The sequence below is a fragment of the Anolis carolinensis genome, chromosome 1 (assembly GCF_035594765.1).
Source record: "Anolis carolinensis isolate JA03-04 chromosome 1, rAnoCar3.1.pri, whole genome shotgun sequence".
In the NCBI taxonomy this organism is placed as follows: Eukaryota; Metazoa; Chordata; class Lepidosauria; order Squamata; family Dactyloidae; genus Anolis; species Anolis carolinensis.
Window position 1 is genome coordinate 357,964,806 of NC_085841.1, and position 14,469 is coordinate 357,979,274.

General features: G+C 38.7%; 1 protein-coding gene across 5 annotated transcripts in view; it reads right to left on the reverse strand.

Annotated features, from left to right (window-relative positions):
• lrrc9 (leucine rich repeat containing 9) overlaps positions 1–14,469 on the reverse strand; it is a 54,929-nt gene that overhangs the window by 36,425 nt on the left and 4,035 nt on the right. For 4 of the 5 annotated variants that reach the window (XM_008116723.2, XM_062968602.1, XM_008116724.3 and 1 more), the window contains 9 exons: positions 12,931–13,025; positions 10,607–10,825; positions 9,273–9,413; positions 6,955–7,018; positions 5,936–6,006; positions 5,409–5,591; positions 4,051–4,206; positions 2,813–3,021; positions 1,105–1,236 (listed from right to left, as the gene is read on the reverse strand). In XM_008116723.2, coding sequence (XP_008114930.1) covers positions 1,105–1,236; positions 2,813–3,021; positions 4,051–4,206; positions 5,409–5,591; positions 5,936–6,006; positions 6,955–7,018; positions 9,273–9,413; positions 10,607–10,825; positions 12,931–12,987 — 1,232 coding nt within the window. In that variant the 5' untranslated portion in view covers positions 12,988–13,025. Of the gene's footprint in view, positions 1–1,104; positions 1,237–2,812; positions 3,022–4,050; positions 4,207–5,408; positions 5,592–5,935; positions 6,007–6,954; positions 7,019–9,272; positions 9,414–10,606; positions 10,826–12,930; positions 13,026–14,469 lie in introns of those variants that run through there. The other variant, XM_062968603.1, reaches the window with a different exon arrangement.

The following is a 14,469-nucleotide window of genomic DNA, read 5'->3' on the forward strand; positions in this document are numbered from 1 at the left end:
TCTCTCTAGGCAATTTCTAGGTCCTCCAGCACGATTCTGTGGTATGCTTCTGTCAGAAGTTAGCCACACAGTTGTGCTGGGGGACCTAGAAATGCTAAAGAGGGAGCTTACAGTAAATGTTCGAAGGTTCACCAAGACCTTCTAACACGAATGTGATTCAACACCAAGTCCTTTCAGATATGACCACCATACTACCTTGAATAAACCTGATCTAAACATGGTTTGGGACTAAGGACAAAGGAGAATTGGGCCTGATTAGTACTTAAACAGAGACCATTAAGGAGCACATGTTTCTTTAGTAGTTTTCCAGTAAGAATGTTGTTTTATGCTGGAATACACATTGGCTGCATTCAATTATTGCATTTAGAAATATCTGGAATGGAGAATGAACATGAACACTTCAAGTCCTTGTCTCTTTCATACGTCATCAAAGAACATATGTTTTCCTCAAGCTACAGATCATCATATTATTCACAAGGACTGCATCAAGAGTCTTCATTCACTAGCCCCATCACATAATAACCCAGAACAGAAATAACCGATGGGTAGCTGAAATATAGTGTGCATCGACAATGAACCATGATCTTCTATTATCTGTCTACCTCAAGTGCTCAGTGGCTCTTCATTGCTCCTTGGCCTACTACTGAGTCAGGATTCAATTGGGACTACTAAACATAGGCAATGCTTTCTGTTTTTTGAGACCGATTTTATCATGGCTCTCACTGTCTTATTACACAATGTTAAATTTGGTTACTCTGCTTCTTGTGAGAGGATTTATCCTAAGAGGCTTCTTATACATCTTTAAAATTAAAGAAGTAATAATAAATGAACTAATAAGTATGTCTAATCTTTACAAGCTCTATCTTGAGATGCTGGAACTTAAAATGGGATCACTTGAATGTGCTCTATCACTAAGCTGTAGTGGTAGTTCACTGAACCTCTCCAATTGCAGTTTAAGCAATTACTCTAAAACAGGTTTGGATTATAATACAATCAAAGATGTACATAGCAAAAGTTAGAAAATCCATCTAGCAAAAACAAATAGAGGAGGGGACACCAACACACTACATACTCAAGTTTTAAAACATCTGAAAACAGCTGTACCAGGCATCACTTGGTGAACCCTCTTCAAAGCGTATATTCCCCACCGACTCCAATTCAGTAAGTAAAAACTGCACTGCCAAATTGCTATTTTTCTTCTTCTTCTTGACTTCAACCTGATAAATGGTTTCAATTCTACAACAGAACAAACAGGAAACATTCAGGTTAGAAGGCTGAAAAACTGCAAAAAGACCAATTCTAGGCTTTTCCCTAGGAATCTGTATTATCCAGACTAGAATGAGCCACTGGTGTAAAAGAAAAGTGATTTGAGCACTGAACAGGGCCCCCAATCCAACACAGAATCCCACTTTATAACCTTGAGGAAGTCACACTGTCAAGCTGGATCTACATTGCCAGTTTCAGAATGCAAATCAACTGGATTATATGAGTCTACACTGCCATATATTCTAGTTCAATACAGATAATCTACATTCTGAAACTGCATTATATGGCAGTATAGATCCAGCCTCATCTTCAGAAAACTCAGTGTTAGGCTCACCCTAATAAGTAAAAAAAACCCATGAAGGAACAAGGAACAATAACAACAACAACAACAACAACGAGCAGACCAGTAGTTTCATGGCAGGAAAAAAGTCTTTTCTTGATGGAAACTGACGTTCTTGCAGCTAATACTACCCTGCAGACCTTGAGATACTTCAGGACATTGCCCCTTAGGTGAGCAAATCTTTTCTGAGCTTCCCTTTACCCTTGAGAAGCAAAGATATGGTACTACACAAAAGGTTCAACATTTTAAATCCTTTAAAATTCAAACTAAAATAAGTAGAAGCATCACTACATTGACATGGCAGTTGTCAGCCTCCACAGATTTGCTCATAAGAAAAAATCCATGTGCAGTTGGATACATGGAAAAAGCTTGTTCTTTCTTTCCTTGTCAATGATACAGACTTCTGTTCCAGCAGGAGTCATTTCAGAAGAGGCATTCCTATGTGTATGTGTATGAAAGAGAGAGAAGAGAAATGGTATATAATGCCTCTTGCAAGGCACTACATTCTACACATGGGTCTAAAAAGTGCTGACAACGAAGATCCCTTAAAAAAAAAAACAGCTTTTCATCTATCTAGGGGCAACTATGTAGTTAAATTATATCAGCATGGAATGGAATTTTAATAATTTGCAACTTTTAAAATTGGTTATATTCTACCTTCAAAGTTTTCAAGGTGGCATATTTCTGTCCACTTTATCCTATTTCACCTTCCAGTCACCCTGCCAGCCTGGGAACTCCGAGAGTGAGTCAGGTCACCCACAAAACCTCACCTTGCTCTTAAGTAATGCCAGGTCAGTTAAAAATAACACGCCCAATGTCCAACCATCATACACTCTACAGCATGCCTTGCAACAATCTTTGTGGCAATTTCTATGCACTCTAGATTTTTCCAGGAAAAAAATGACATTTTTTATATACATGGCAGGATATCTTTGCTGCCTCCACTAGTGGAGAAGGAATTTAGAGAAGCCCAAGACAAAAAGAACAGCGATACAAAGTGATATTTTGGACTACAAACTCCCAGAAATCCTGTTTGAGAAATGTTGAAGAACTTCAATCCAAAAAGAAAAAGAAGAATCCATTCCATTCCAAATTTTGGAGAGCTTCAATCCATTCTTTGAAAGAACAACAAACATAAGGTCTGTTAAACCTTTTGCCTATTCATCCCCAATAGCAACCAAGGTATACTTCACCAAATATACATACTCTTCTAATTTTTTGTTCCAGAAGTTTATTCTTCTCCTCAGGGATTCTAATTTATGCAAAAACTGCTGCTCAAGATTGTTTTCTTTTTGGCCCTCATCTGAACTCTCAGCTTCTTCATCTGAGTTTTCACATTCAAAGTCTTGGTTGGAAATAGATTTGTACGCTTGCATTTTGCCAGACATCTGAAGTTCTGACAGTTCTTGTTCCAACTGTTATAAAGAAAACAAAAAAGCACTCCAGACTTCTGTTTGTAACTTACATAACATTACATATTTTATAGAAATCTGAGGTGCAACTGTAGTAAACAAAACAAATCTGTTCCTGGTTTGAAAGTGTCATTTCCTGTTTAATTGTGCAGAACGTACTTTGAAAGTAGATGTTATACTCCAGAAACTTTGTTTTTCTGGCTGCCACAAACTATGTTGAATTGAGACTTTGTGAGATATGCATTGAAAAACTATAACAAAATATGCTATACTAGGATGTTCCTCCCACAAAAACAAACTTTTTGTAGTTAAATAAATGTTTTTCCATGTTTTGATGATAGAAACAATTAGGAAATGACATTTATAATCCAGGAACAAAAATCGTGTTACATAATAAAATCAAAACTAAGCATTTGTCACATTCACATTTCCTACTAAAAATAGTTAGAGGCATACATTCAGGAGTACCACAACCCAGGATGTGTGAAAAGTACCTTAGACAGATCAGTGAAAAGGTTTGATAAAGGGACATAAGCTGCTTCCTTGAGGTGTAGAAAAATGTAAAAAAAAATGTTTTCTAAGGAGCACAGAGATAAACATTGGGGAAGTGTCAGAAGAGTTTCCAAGGGAAAAAGAGTTTTCATAGCTAATGACAGAAATACTCCTCCCCCCATGAATGCATTTTAATTAGAAAATGTGTGGTTAAGTGTCCAAGAAAGCAGATGAATTTAAAACACAATGTCTGACCCCATTGGAAACTATTTCACTTCTCCATATTATGTCCTAATATTGTCCGAGTCCAGGTCACACATCAGGGCGATTAAATGTTGTAGCACTCCCAATTCTTTAAGAATAATTCATAGTTTTCAGATAATACAATCAAATACTTTGTTATGAAGCACAGTGATTTTCTTTTGAAACGTTTGCAGGATCAGGATCTAATTGGAGATCTGTGGAAGAAACCCCATCTACCCCCAGTATAGTTACTAAGCCAGAATGTACTGTTTTGATGTTGTGACCTCCTTTGCTTACATTCTTGACATTGCAGCTGAAAAGTTTAATACGATCTTCTGGCAACTTCTGTAACTTGGACTTCCTTTCTTTTAACTTCTCAAGTTCTTCGTTCAGCTGCCTGTGGGTGCTCTTGATACGCATGTTGTAGTACATCATCTTTTTCAACACTGTGGTCTTCCAAAGAGACAGAGAGAGAAAGAACAACAAAGGAAACAAGTCAAAGGAGAGAAATCTTATTTTTAATGCAATAAAACCATTGGTTTATCAGGTGCATGGATGACAAATCACAGATATATTAATAGGCATATGTTTATTTAGGGTTGTTGTATGTCTTTCGGGCTGTGTGGCCATGTTCCAGAAGTATTCTCTCCTGACGTTTCGCCCACATCTATGGCAGGCATCCTCAGAGGTTGTGAGGTGTGGATAAACTAAGTAAGGAAAGGAAAGAATCTATATCTGTGTAGAGTCCAGGGTGTGGCAAGAGTCCTTTGTCACTGGGAAGCCAGCATTAATATTTCAGTTAATCACCTTAATTAGCATTGGAAAGGTTTTTGTCTCTTGCCTGGGGGCATCCTTTGTTAGTCATTAGCTGTGCTCTGCCCTCAGAGTGTTGGTTCCCATCCACTGTTTTGATTTTAGAGTTTTTTTTAATACTGGTAGCCAGATTTTGTTCATTTTCATGGTTTCTTCCTTTCTGTTGAAATTGTCCACATGCTTGTGGATTTCAATGGCTTCTCTGTGTAGTCTGACATGATAGTTGTTGGAATGGTCCAGCATTTCTGTGTTTTCTAATATCCTGTGTCCAGGCTGGTTCATCAAGTGCTCTGCTATGGCTGATTTCTCTGGTTGAATTAGTCTGCAGTGCCTTTCATGTTCTTTGACTCTTGTTTGGGCGCTGCGCTTGGTGATCCCTATGTATACTTGTCCACCAAACGCAGCGCCCAAACAAGAGTCAAAGAAGGCCTACAAGCATCGAGCGCATGATGCTTAGCTGAAGGCCCTGCGAGCTAGGGCCTACAGCCAAGCGACGAAAATCAGCCGACCAAACGGCTACTGCCTTTTGTTTCACTGTTTCTTTTGTTCTCGTGGCATGGTACCGTTCAGTGCAATCCGAATGGACGAAATGGTACAAAACTACAAAAGAAACAGATGAAAAAGAATTGGGCCCAACCCTAGAATTTATAGTTTGGTTAGGTACATAGAATTATATGGTAGACAACTCTAGTACACTTCACCAAACTATATCAATGGAATGGCTGTTTTTGCATGCTCCAAAACATACTAGTCTCGTCTATATGACTCCTCTGCCCCACCAATGGCTTATATACTAACTTAGTCAAGCCCTCCAAGTGTACAGTGCCTCAGTCTGCACTCACCTCTGCCAAGTCCTTGATCTGTTTGGGGGATACCTCATAAGTGTCGAGCCTTTGAAGCTGAGGGAGATGATACAGCACATGCGTCGAATAATTGCAAAGAAAACAGACAGGGTTGGGGTCATACTGGGGATCATTCAGACACAGGTCTGTTAAATGAGGTAGTCTTGCCAGATTGGTGATTTCCTTCCAAGAAAATCAGAAACAAACTAAATTAAAACATCATATTTTAATGCATTTTAATTTCTAGATAAACAATGCCATCCCTATATGCACAGAACCAATACATATTTCATTTATCCATGGTTTCACTTATTCATTAAGATGTGTAAGTGTATGCATATACACCCTTCTCAGTACTCCATCATTCATTTCATTCAAAATGACATGGTTTGCTATGGTTTCACATATTCATGTGACATTCAGGAATGTATCCTCTGTGGATATGAAAGTCAATCAGAGGTCAACAGAAGTGACGTCAAAGAACCCAATTCTGCTGGTATCCACAAGAAAGATGATTCAAGACTTACTTTGAAGGAACATATTTGATTTCCAGACAAGTTTAATTTTTCTATTTTTCCACTTGGATCCAAGCAACATCCTAAAATGCAAGACAAGCAAAAGAGGAACAATATGTATTGTATGTTTACAGTACATGTAACTGATTTACAGCCAATTACAATATAACAGTATACAAAAATCAATCCAGACCCAACAAGTTAATACCTCTGGAAGACAATTATATGAATGAAGGGAATCTAGTTTCTTGCATGAATCTATGATAAAAAAGCTTTGCTGGATCATATCAAAGACCATCTAATATTCTGGATAACATTCATATATTTAAAAAATTATATTGCATCTCAGTGATCACAATCTAGCCTTTCGGAACATCTAATAAAAGCAAAGTGGGGATATTTCGCATGCAATGCAAGGGAAACAATCAATCAAAGACTGAAGCCTCATTTACATGGCTATATAAAATGCAGTTTCATAATCCAGTTTAACTGCACTGAATTGCATTATGTGGCAATATAGATGGGGCCTGGGGCAGGGGAGAAAGCAGAATAGATCGTTCTTCTTGATTCTATCTCTTATCATTACATAACCTGATGGACAGGTGCCTCTGTGAGCACACACACACATACATACACTATATACCCTTATCCTTACTGTGAGTACCAAACATGTGGGGTGTGGGATGCACCAAAAGGAGGCAGGCATTTTGCCTCATTTCATTCTCTTGGTAATTAACATCTCCTTGTTTGCCAGCTTTCCCGTCTTTTTAGAATATTTTTAAAAAAACATACATAGACCTTTATGAACTGTATACATGAAAGCATGCCATCTCAACCATGAGCAATAAAAGCCAGTGCAACGCCTTCAGATAACACTCAGGACAAGGCTCTGGAAAGTCCCTATATCTTCTTGCTTTTGCTTCAAATAGGCTTTAATTGTCACTTTTTCAAGTTCAAAAACCACCATTCTTTTTACAATAAGTTCTAAAAGTTTGCACAGAAGGGGCATGACATCCTGTAGTATCACTTACCTAGTTTATTAATGAGATTCCCAGCCAAATTGAGGTCTTTCAGTTTCTGCAGTGCGTTCAGCCCCTGGAAACATTATTTTTTTAAACAATGGCTCTGGGATGAGAAATACTGTATCAACTTATGACCAATATGTCAAAAGCTCATAGACGAATAGCTAGGAGATGGTGTATCACACTTGCAAGAAGACAGAGAAGAGGATGAGCAAAGCCATACAAATTGTTATGAGAACACTGCATTCTATGTATATGGGTTCTGTGTCCCACTGGTGGGACACATATCACCTGTTGAGAACCAATCCCTAAAGAACTTGGGACCAGGATCATATCTGCTCTAAACACCTACAGCAGTTAGACATTATTTTAAATGCCATCGCTCCACCCCACTGAAGCCTAGGATTCATAATCTGGTGAGATATAGTATTAGCATCCCTTTTCCAGATTTTCAAAAGCCAAAATATTCCAAAATCTGAAATTGTTCACAGCTGAGATATTGACAGCTTTGCTTTCTGATGGTTCAATTTACCCGTATCTTGTTTCAGGCACAAAAATATTCTATAAAATTACCTTCAGGATATGGGTATGAGGAATCTATAAAACATTAATGAATTTTCTGTTTATACTTGGGCCCCCAACTCCAAGACATTCCATTATGTAAATGGAATGTCTGGGCTGTGGCGCAGGCGGGAGAGCAAGCCAGCTGCAATTAACTGCAATGAATCACTCTGACCAGGGGGGTCATGAGTTCGCGGCCGCTCGGAGCCTATGTTTGTTTGTCTTTGTTCTATGTTAAAAGGCATTGAATGTTTGCCTATATGTGTAACTAGCTGTGCCCGGCCATGCGTTGCTGTGGCAAAGTGGTGGTGGTATTGGTTAAAAATTGTGGTGTAATTTTTATTTAACGTTATTTGCAATTTTTTATTAATTTTATTGTAAGTTATATTTTTATTATATTTTATTATTTTCTTGAATTATTTTTAGTTATTTTCTGTTATTATAGTATTTTATTGTATTAATTTTTAGTGTTTTTTATTATTTTTTATTGGGTTGCTAGGAGACCAAGTTGGAGGAGCTTAGCCTTCTAACTGGCAGCAATTGGATAAAAGCAATTATTCCTCTCTCTCTAATTAGGACTTTATTTTTCTTTTCTTTTTGTTGTATCAACCTAGAGGCGTGGATGATGGGTTGTGTTGTCAAATTTCGAGGTTGGGGGGCCTGTAGTTTTGTTGTTTTGTGGGTCGCCGTGATGCCATCACTCTTTTATATATATAGATGTGATCCGCCCTGAGTCCCCTTCGGGATGAGAAGGGCGGAATATAAATGCTGTAAATCAGGGGTCCCCAAACTAAGGCCCGGGGGCCGGATGCGGCCCACCAAAGCCATTTATCCGGCCCCCACAGCACAAGGGCTGAAGGGGGTTGAGCTAAATGACTCAAGGGTTCTCTTCTTATCTTACAACCATTATCATCATCATCATCATCATCATCATCATCAAAGCTGGGTGGCCATCTGTCAAGGGTGCTTTGCTTGTGCTTTTGGTCCACAGAGGCAGAAGGGGATTGGACTCAATGGCCCAAAGGGTCTCTTCCAACCTTCTTTATTATTATTATTATTATTATTATTATTATTATATTATTATTATTATTATTATTATTATTATTATTATTATTAACATTGAGGCTGGGTGGCCATCTGTCAGGGGTGCTTTGCTTGTGCTTTCGGTGCAAAAAGGCAGAAGGGGATTGGACTCAATGGCCCAAAGGGTCTCTTCCAACCTTCTTTATTATTATTATTATCATTATTAACATTGAGGCTATCTGTCAGGGGTGCTTTGCTTGTGCTTTCGGTGCACAAAGGCAGAAGGGGATTGGACTCAATGGCCCAAAGGGTCTCTTCCAACCTTCTTCTTCTTCTTCTTCTTCTTCTTCTTATTATTATTATTATTATTACTCAGTGGCCAACTATAGTCCGGCTCTCCAATGGTCTGATGGATTGTGAACTGGCCCCCTGTTTAAAAAGTTTGGGGACCCCTGCTGTAAATAAATAAATAAATAAATAGAATAAATCTGTCTATATCTCCAAAATTCTAAACCCTTCTGGTCTCAAGCATTTTAGATGAGGGATACTCAACCTGTACTAAAAACTTTCTGCTCTTAGTTTTCTCCCTTGAACTGTGGCATAATTTTAAAAATAAAAGCTAATTAAAAGTCAGGTGTCAGAAGCTTGTCTAAATAAAGAAAGTCCATTCCTCCCCTCAATTTATTCAAAGAAGAATTAAAATAATAGTAATAATCAATATTCAACAGAAACACCAACCGTACCTCTATTTCTTTAATCTGGTTCCCATTCAGCCAAAGAACCTCCAGCCTTGTTAGTGTCTCCAGATTTTCAATAGCTGGAATCATATTGCAGTAGAGAAAAAGCTTTTGCAAAAGAACACATTTTTCCAAACCAGCGATTTTCTGCAAAGAAAGAAACCTATCTCATTTAAAATAAACCAAAAAGAAAAGTCGACCTAAAGCCCAGGGTAGTTCTAGGTAAAGGTAAAGGTTTCCCCTGACGTTAAGTCCAGTCGTGTCCAACTCTGGGGGTTGGTGCTCATCTCCATTTCTAAGCCGAAGAGCCGGTGTTGTCCATAGACATCTCCAAGGTCATGTGGCCGGCATGACTGCATGGAATGCCCTTACCTTCCTGCCGGAGCGGTACCTATTGATCTACTCACATTTGCATGTTTTTGAACTGCTAGGTTGGCAGAAGCTGGAGCTAACAGCGGGTGCTCACTCTGCTCCCCGGATTTGAACCTGGGACCTTTCGGTCTGCAAGTTCAGCAGCTCAGCGCTTTAACACACTGAGCCACCAGAGGTTCTACACTGCCATCTAATCCAGTTCAAAGCAGATAATCTGAAATCAGAAACTGGATTATATGGCAGTGTAGAAGGAGCCCCAGAAACAATCACTTAACTTCCTCTGCAGAGTGCAACGGAATATCTTTGCTGTGGAACACATTTATTTAGTTCAAGGATGTACTTTGGACAATGCACACAAGGTCATGAACAGGTGCATATTAATAAGCATTGTGTATTAAAGCAATACACATTACACAACCCTGCATGTACAAGGTCCCATATTACGAATGAGGCGGTGTTGTAAGACAATTGTGTAACTACATGCTCTAACTCTTCAATGTACCATTTTGGCCATCTCTCTTTGAGGAGAACTGGACTCGTTTATAGAAAATGACATTTACTTTGGGGGGGGGGGGGAGGGGAATGTTCACACTTGCAAGGCAGGGTTAGGCAATTGCAGACTTCCAGATGTTTTTGGTATATAAGCTGCCCCGAGACCCTTCGGGGAGATTGGGTGGGATAGAAGAATAAAGTTACTTTTATTATTATGGAATTATGGGAGATATAATCAGTATGGATTTAGAAATGGTGTTTTCCTAGTAGTGAAACACTACAAAGGAGTGACTGTCCTCTGGACTGAAATTCTCATCAATCCAAATCAATAGATCATGGCTCCCCAGTCCAAAAACACCTGAAGGACCACAGTTGCCTAATCCTGCCTTAAACATATGGCATTAAGAAAGAACAATTCATGCCACCCTGATTCATTCTCTGAACAGAACAAAAGAAAAGATAATACATTGACTTACTGTCAAGTAGCACTCTGCCACCCACAGCTCTTTCAATAATGGGCAGCTTCCCAGGTCAGAGATGTACTGGATGTTCTGCCTAACAAGAGTTAGCCTTGTTAAATTGGGGAAATATGACAAGCCTACTATTCTTGGGTAGCCGGAGAAAAACATCTCTAGGCTTGTGACTGAAGTTCCCTCTTGATCAACTCTCTCATAAGACAGTCCATTAGAAGTGCACTGGAAGAAAAGAAAACATAAGCACACAATTATTCCCCCCCTTCCAACCCCCCCCTCTCAAACAACTAACTCTTCTCTTTTAGGTATGTTTGTGTATGTGGTGAGTTTATTAATATGAAAAGCACACACTTTCCAACCTCTGAATCCTAAAAGGCCCTGGCTGTAGGATGTTTGCTTGTTTTTTAAGAAAGAAGAGCACAGGGTTTTGTTGCAGAGATGAAAAAGTTATTAGGAGGGACTGCTCACTCTCAGTTTCCTAAGTGGCCCTGAGACCCCAAAAATACTCAAAAGAAGGCAGGGGAGGTGGCATAACCACAAGCCCCTTCCAGATTGATCAAAAGAAGCATTAGTTATTGGAATATAGTTCTGTAGGTTTTGCTGGCGGTCGCTGCCTCCACATCTATTCTTTACATTTTTTTTTAGAGGCTGTAACAATTTATTGAATAAGGCTCTTCCAAAGGTTTTTCAAAACAACAACTGGTTGTCCTATGGTATAAAGGGCAAATTTTCTCTTCTCTGATTTAAAAAATAGAGTCATAATGTCATAGTGTAAAAGTGCTATTTTACTGATCCACTGTAGCTACAAACATATAATAAGGAATGGAGTAAAAGATAGCTTTTTTGTTGTATGTAATATGTATCAGAAAGAGGGAATCAAGTATGGCAGGTGAAGCCAGCAATTGCTAGAAAAACATTGGAATCACCATACGAAAAAAACCTCCTAAGACCTTCAGGATCTCCTGAAATATTTAATCCATACAATAGCCAGCCAGTTTGCTGCTCTTCCCCACATTAGTTACTTTTCTAGTAAATGAAAAAAACTGTTATGGTAGAACTGACAACAGTCAGCAAGAAATAAGGAGCTACTGTATATCTCAAGACTTTTTTAAACCAATCTGGAATAGCTGTTGACTAGCTAAACAGTGGTTCTCAACCTGGGGTTCCCAGGTGTTTTTGGCTTTCAACTCCCAGAAATCCTAAAATACTCCAAAATAGTACAAAATAGGTAGCTAAGGTAATAACACCTTTGCTTTATGATGGTTCAGTGGACCCAAACTTTGTTACATGCACATTATTACAAATATTGTGTATAAAATTATTTCCAGACTATGCATATAAAGTGCATACGGAACATAATTTCATTTGGGTCTCATCTTCCAAATATCTCATTATGTAAATACAAAAATTCCAAAATAAATGGTCCTCCCATTTTGGAAAAGGGATATTTAACCTGTACTAACAAATTATAGACCTGTACTGCCACCTACTGGGTTTCTAAAAAAAAGCCCAAGATCCTGGGAATGAAACACTTTGTTCTTCTGGTTAACAAATTCTTAAAAACACCAGATTCCATCTGATCCTGGAGGCTAAACAGGATCAGCACTGATTAGAACCTGGATGGAAGACCATGACCCAGAACCTGGTTGGTGCTATTCCATATAGTAGTTGGTTATTATTCAGAGAGAACAGGCAAAATCACCTCTGACTGTTTGAATCATAAAGTTGGAAGATAACACAAGGGCCATCCAGTCCAATCTCTTGCCATACAGGAATACACAATCAAATCTGTCTTGACAAATGACCATCTAGCCTTTGCTCAAAGCCCTCCTGCAAAGGAGATTCCACTACACTCCAAGGCAGCCTATTCCACTCTTGAACAGCTCTTACCACCATACTTTTTTGTCGAAGACTTTCATGGCCGCAATCAATGGGTTTTTCAGGATGTATGGCCACGTTCCAGTAGCATTCTCTCCTGATGTTTCACTTTCATATGTGACTGGCATATTCAGAGGTCTCAGAAGACGCCAGCCACAGATGCAGGCAAAAGGTCAGGAGAGAATGCTCCTGGAACATGGCCTTACAGCTTGAAAAACTCACAGACACCAATCATATTTTTTGTTTTGAGATATAGATTTTATAGTTTTATTTAGGGGCTTCCTGGAGCCTGAGAATTATTTCCAGGATTCTCCGGGTTGAGCAAAGCTTGTCTAGAATTTTCAATATTCTTTTATTCAACATTCTTAAATATGTGTTCCTTTGTATATACATCTGCTACCAGGTATCTGGGCTATTTACGATGGTTTAATGAATATGATAAAACCTACCAGCTCCTTAATGATTTCATCAGAAGACACGTGGTTCTGAGTATCAATTTGGATCATTTTCTGAACATATCAGCTTAACAGACATAGCCTAGGACCTAGAAAGGAGAACGAAAACAGAATTATCTGTTAGAAAAATAAGATATGTAATTTGAATGCCACTGCGATCTATAGAAAATGTGAGTTTAAGCACTAACACCCGAACATATTATGCTGATAACAGAGATCAAAGGAGGAAATATATATTATTTCCACCAACACAGGTAGCATGCCAAAAAGAAGAATTCGCAAAGAAAGAAGGAAGAGTCACTTCTCTAGAAATGCTTCAGAATTGTCTGCTAGAAGATTCTTTGATTGAATGAAATTTATGTTCCAAATATTTTTCAAGGGAAGCTTTTCTCATATAGGAGTCTAGTCCACAAACCGCCATGAACTGCCCAATCCTATGTGTTAGGTAAGCATGGGGTTATACCCCAAGATATGAATGATTCTGTGATGGTTTTACAGATGTGTGTGTGTGTGTGGGGGGGGGGGGGTGTTGTTGAAAGGATCAAGAGGGATTTTGAAAAGTAGACCGACTCTCTGAGGGTAGACATTTACTGTGTAGGGACATTTTTTACACACATACTAATTAATTTCTTTCATTGCTATATGTGATGGCTATATAAATAAATACATCTGGGGTTGGCCAAAAGTAACAAAAGTTTTAACATTTAAAACATTCCTTTATGTTTTGTTTTTAATTTACAATCCTATAGCATCAAATACAATATACTGCACATAAGAAATCAAATGACATCACATTACTTTTCATCCCTCTCACACACACTCCTAAGTTATTAAAATATCAGACACTTTGGTGACTTTTGGCCCACCCTACACTTTGCCCATCCCTATTTTTTTTTTAAAACAAGAGATCTCCACCCAAAGAAAAATGCCGTATTAGATTGTTAAGCAGCATCCAGATTCAGGAATACCTTGCCACATAAAATAAATTTCCACATTCTCTTTTTCTAACAAATGAACGGGAAGGATTAGTATGGAATGCTGCTCCACCATTCCTAGCTCATGCCAGCCCAGTGAAGGAAGGGTTTTACTCCTCTTTTCAGCCCAATTCAGCCATCTCTTTACATTCTAGTATATTCTAGATATTTTGGATTCGAGTTTTCTGTTTGCCCACTTATACAAAGGTGTGGTTTGGTGAGAGTTTTCCGGGCTGTATGGCCATGTTCCAGAAGCATTCTCTCCTGACATTTCACCCACATCTTTGTTGGGAGGTGATTAACTGGCCCTGATAGTTTCCTGTCTGGAATTCCCTTTTTTGAGTGTTGTTCTTTACTTAATGTCCTGCTAATCACCTCCCAACAAAAGATTCCTCCAGGAAGGAAACAGCCAAACTTTAAAGCTGCAAGGCTTTTCAATGCCAGTCAAGATGATTAATTGCAGCATTCACACTTGCCTCAAACAGACAAGAGTTCCTTCTCCCACCCTGGGCATTTCAGATATATAAACCCCATTAGCCTAGTTTTCAACAGACCTCAA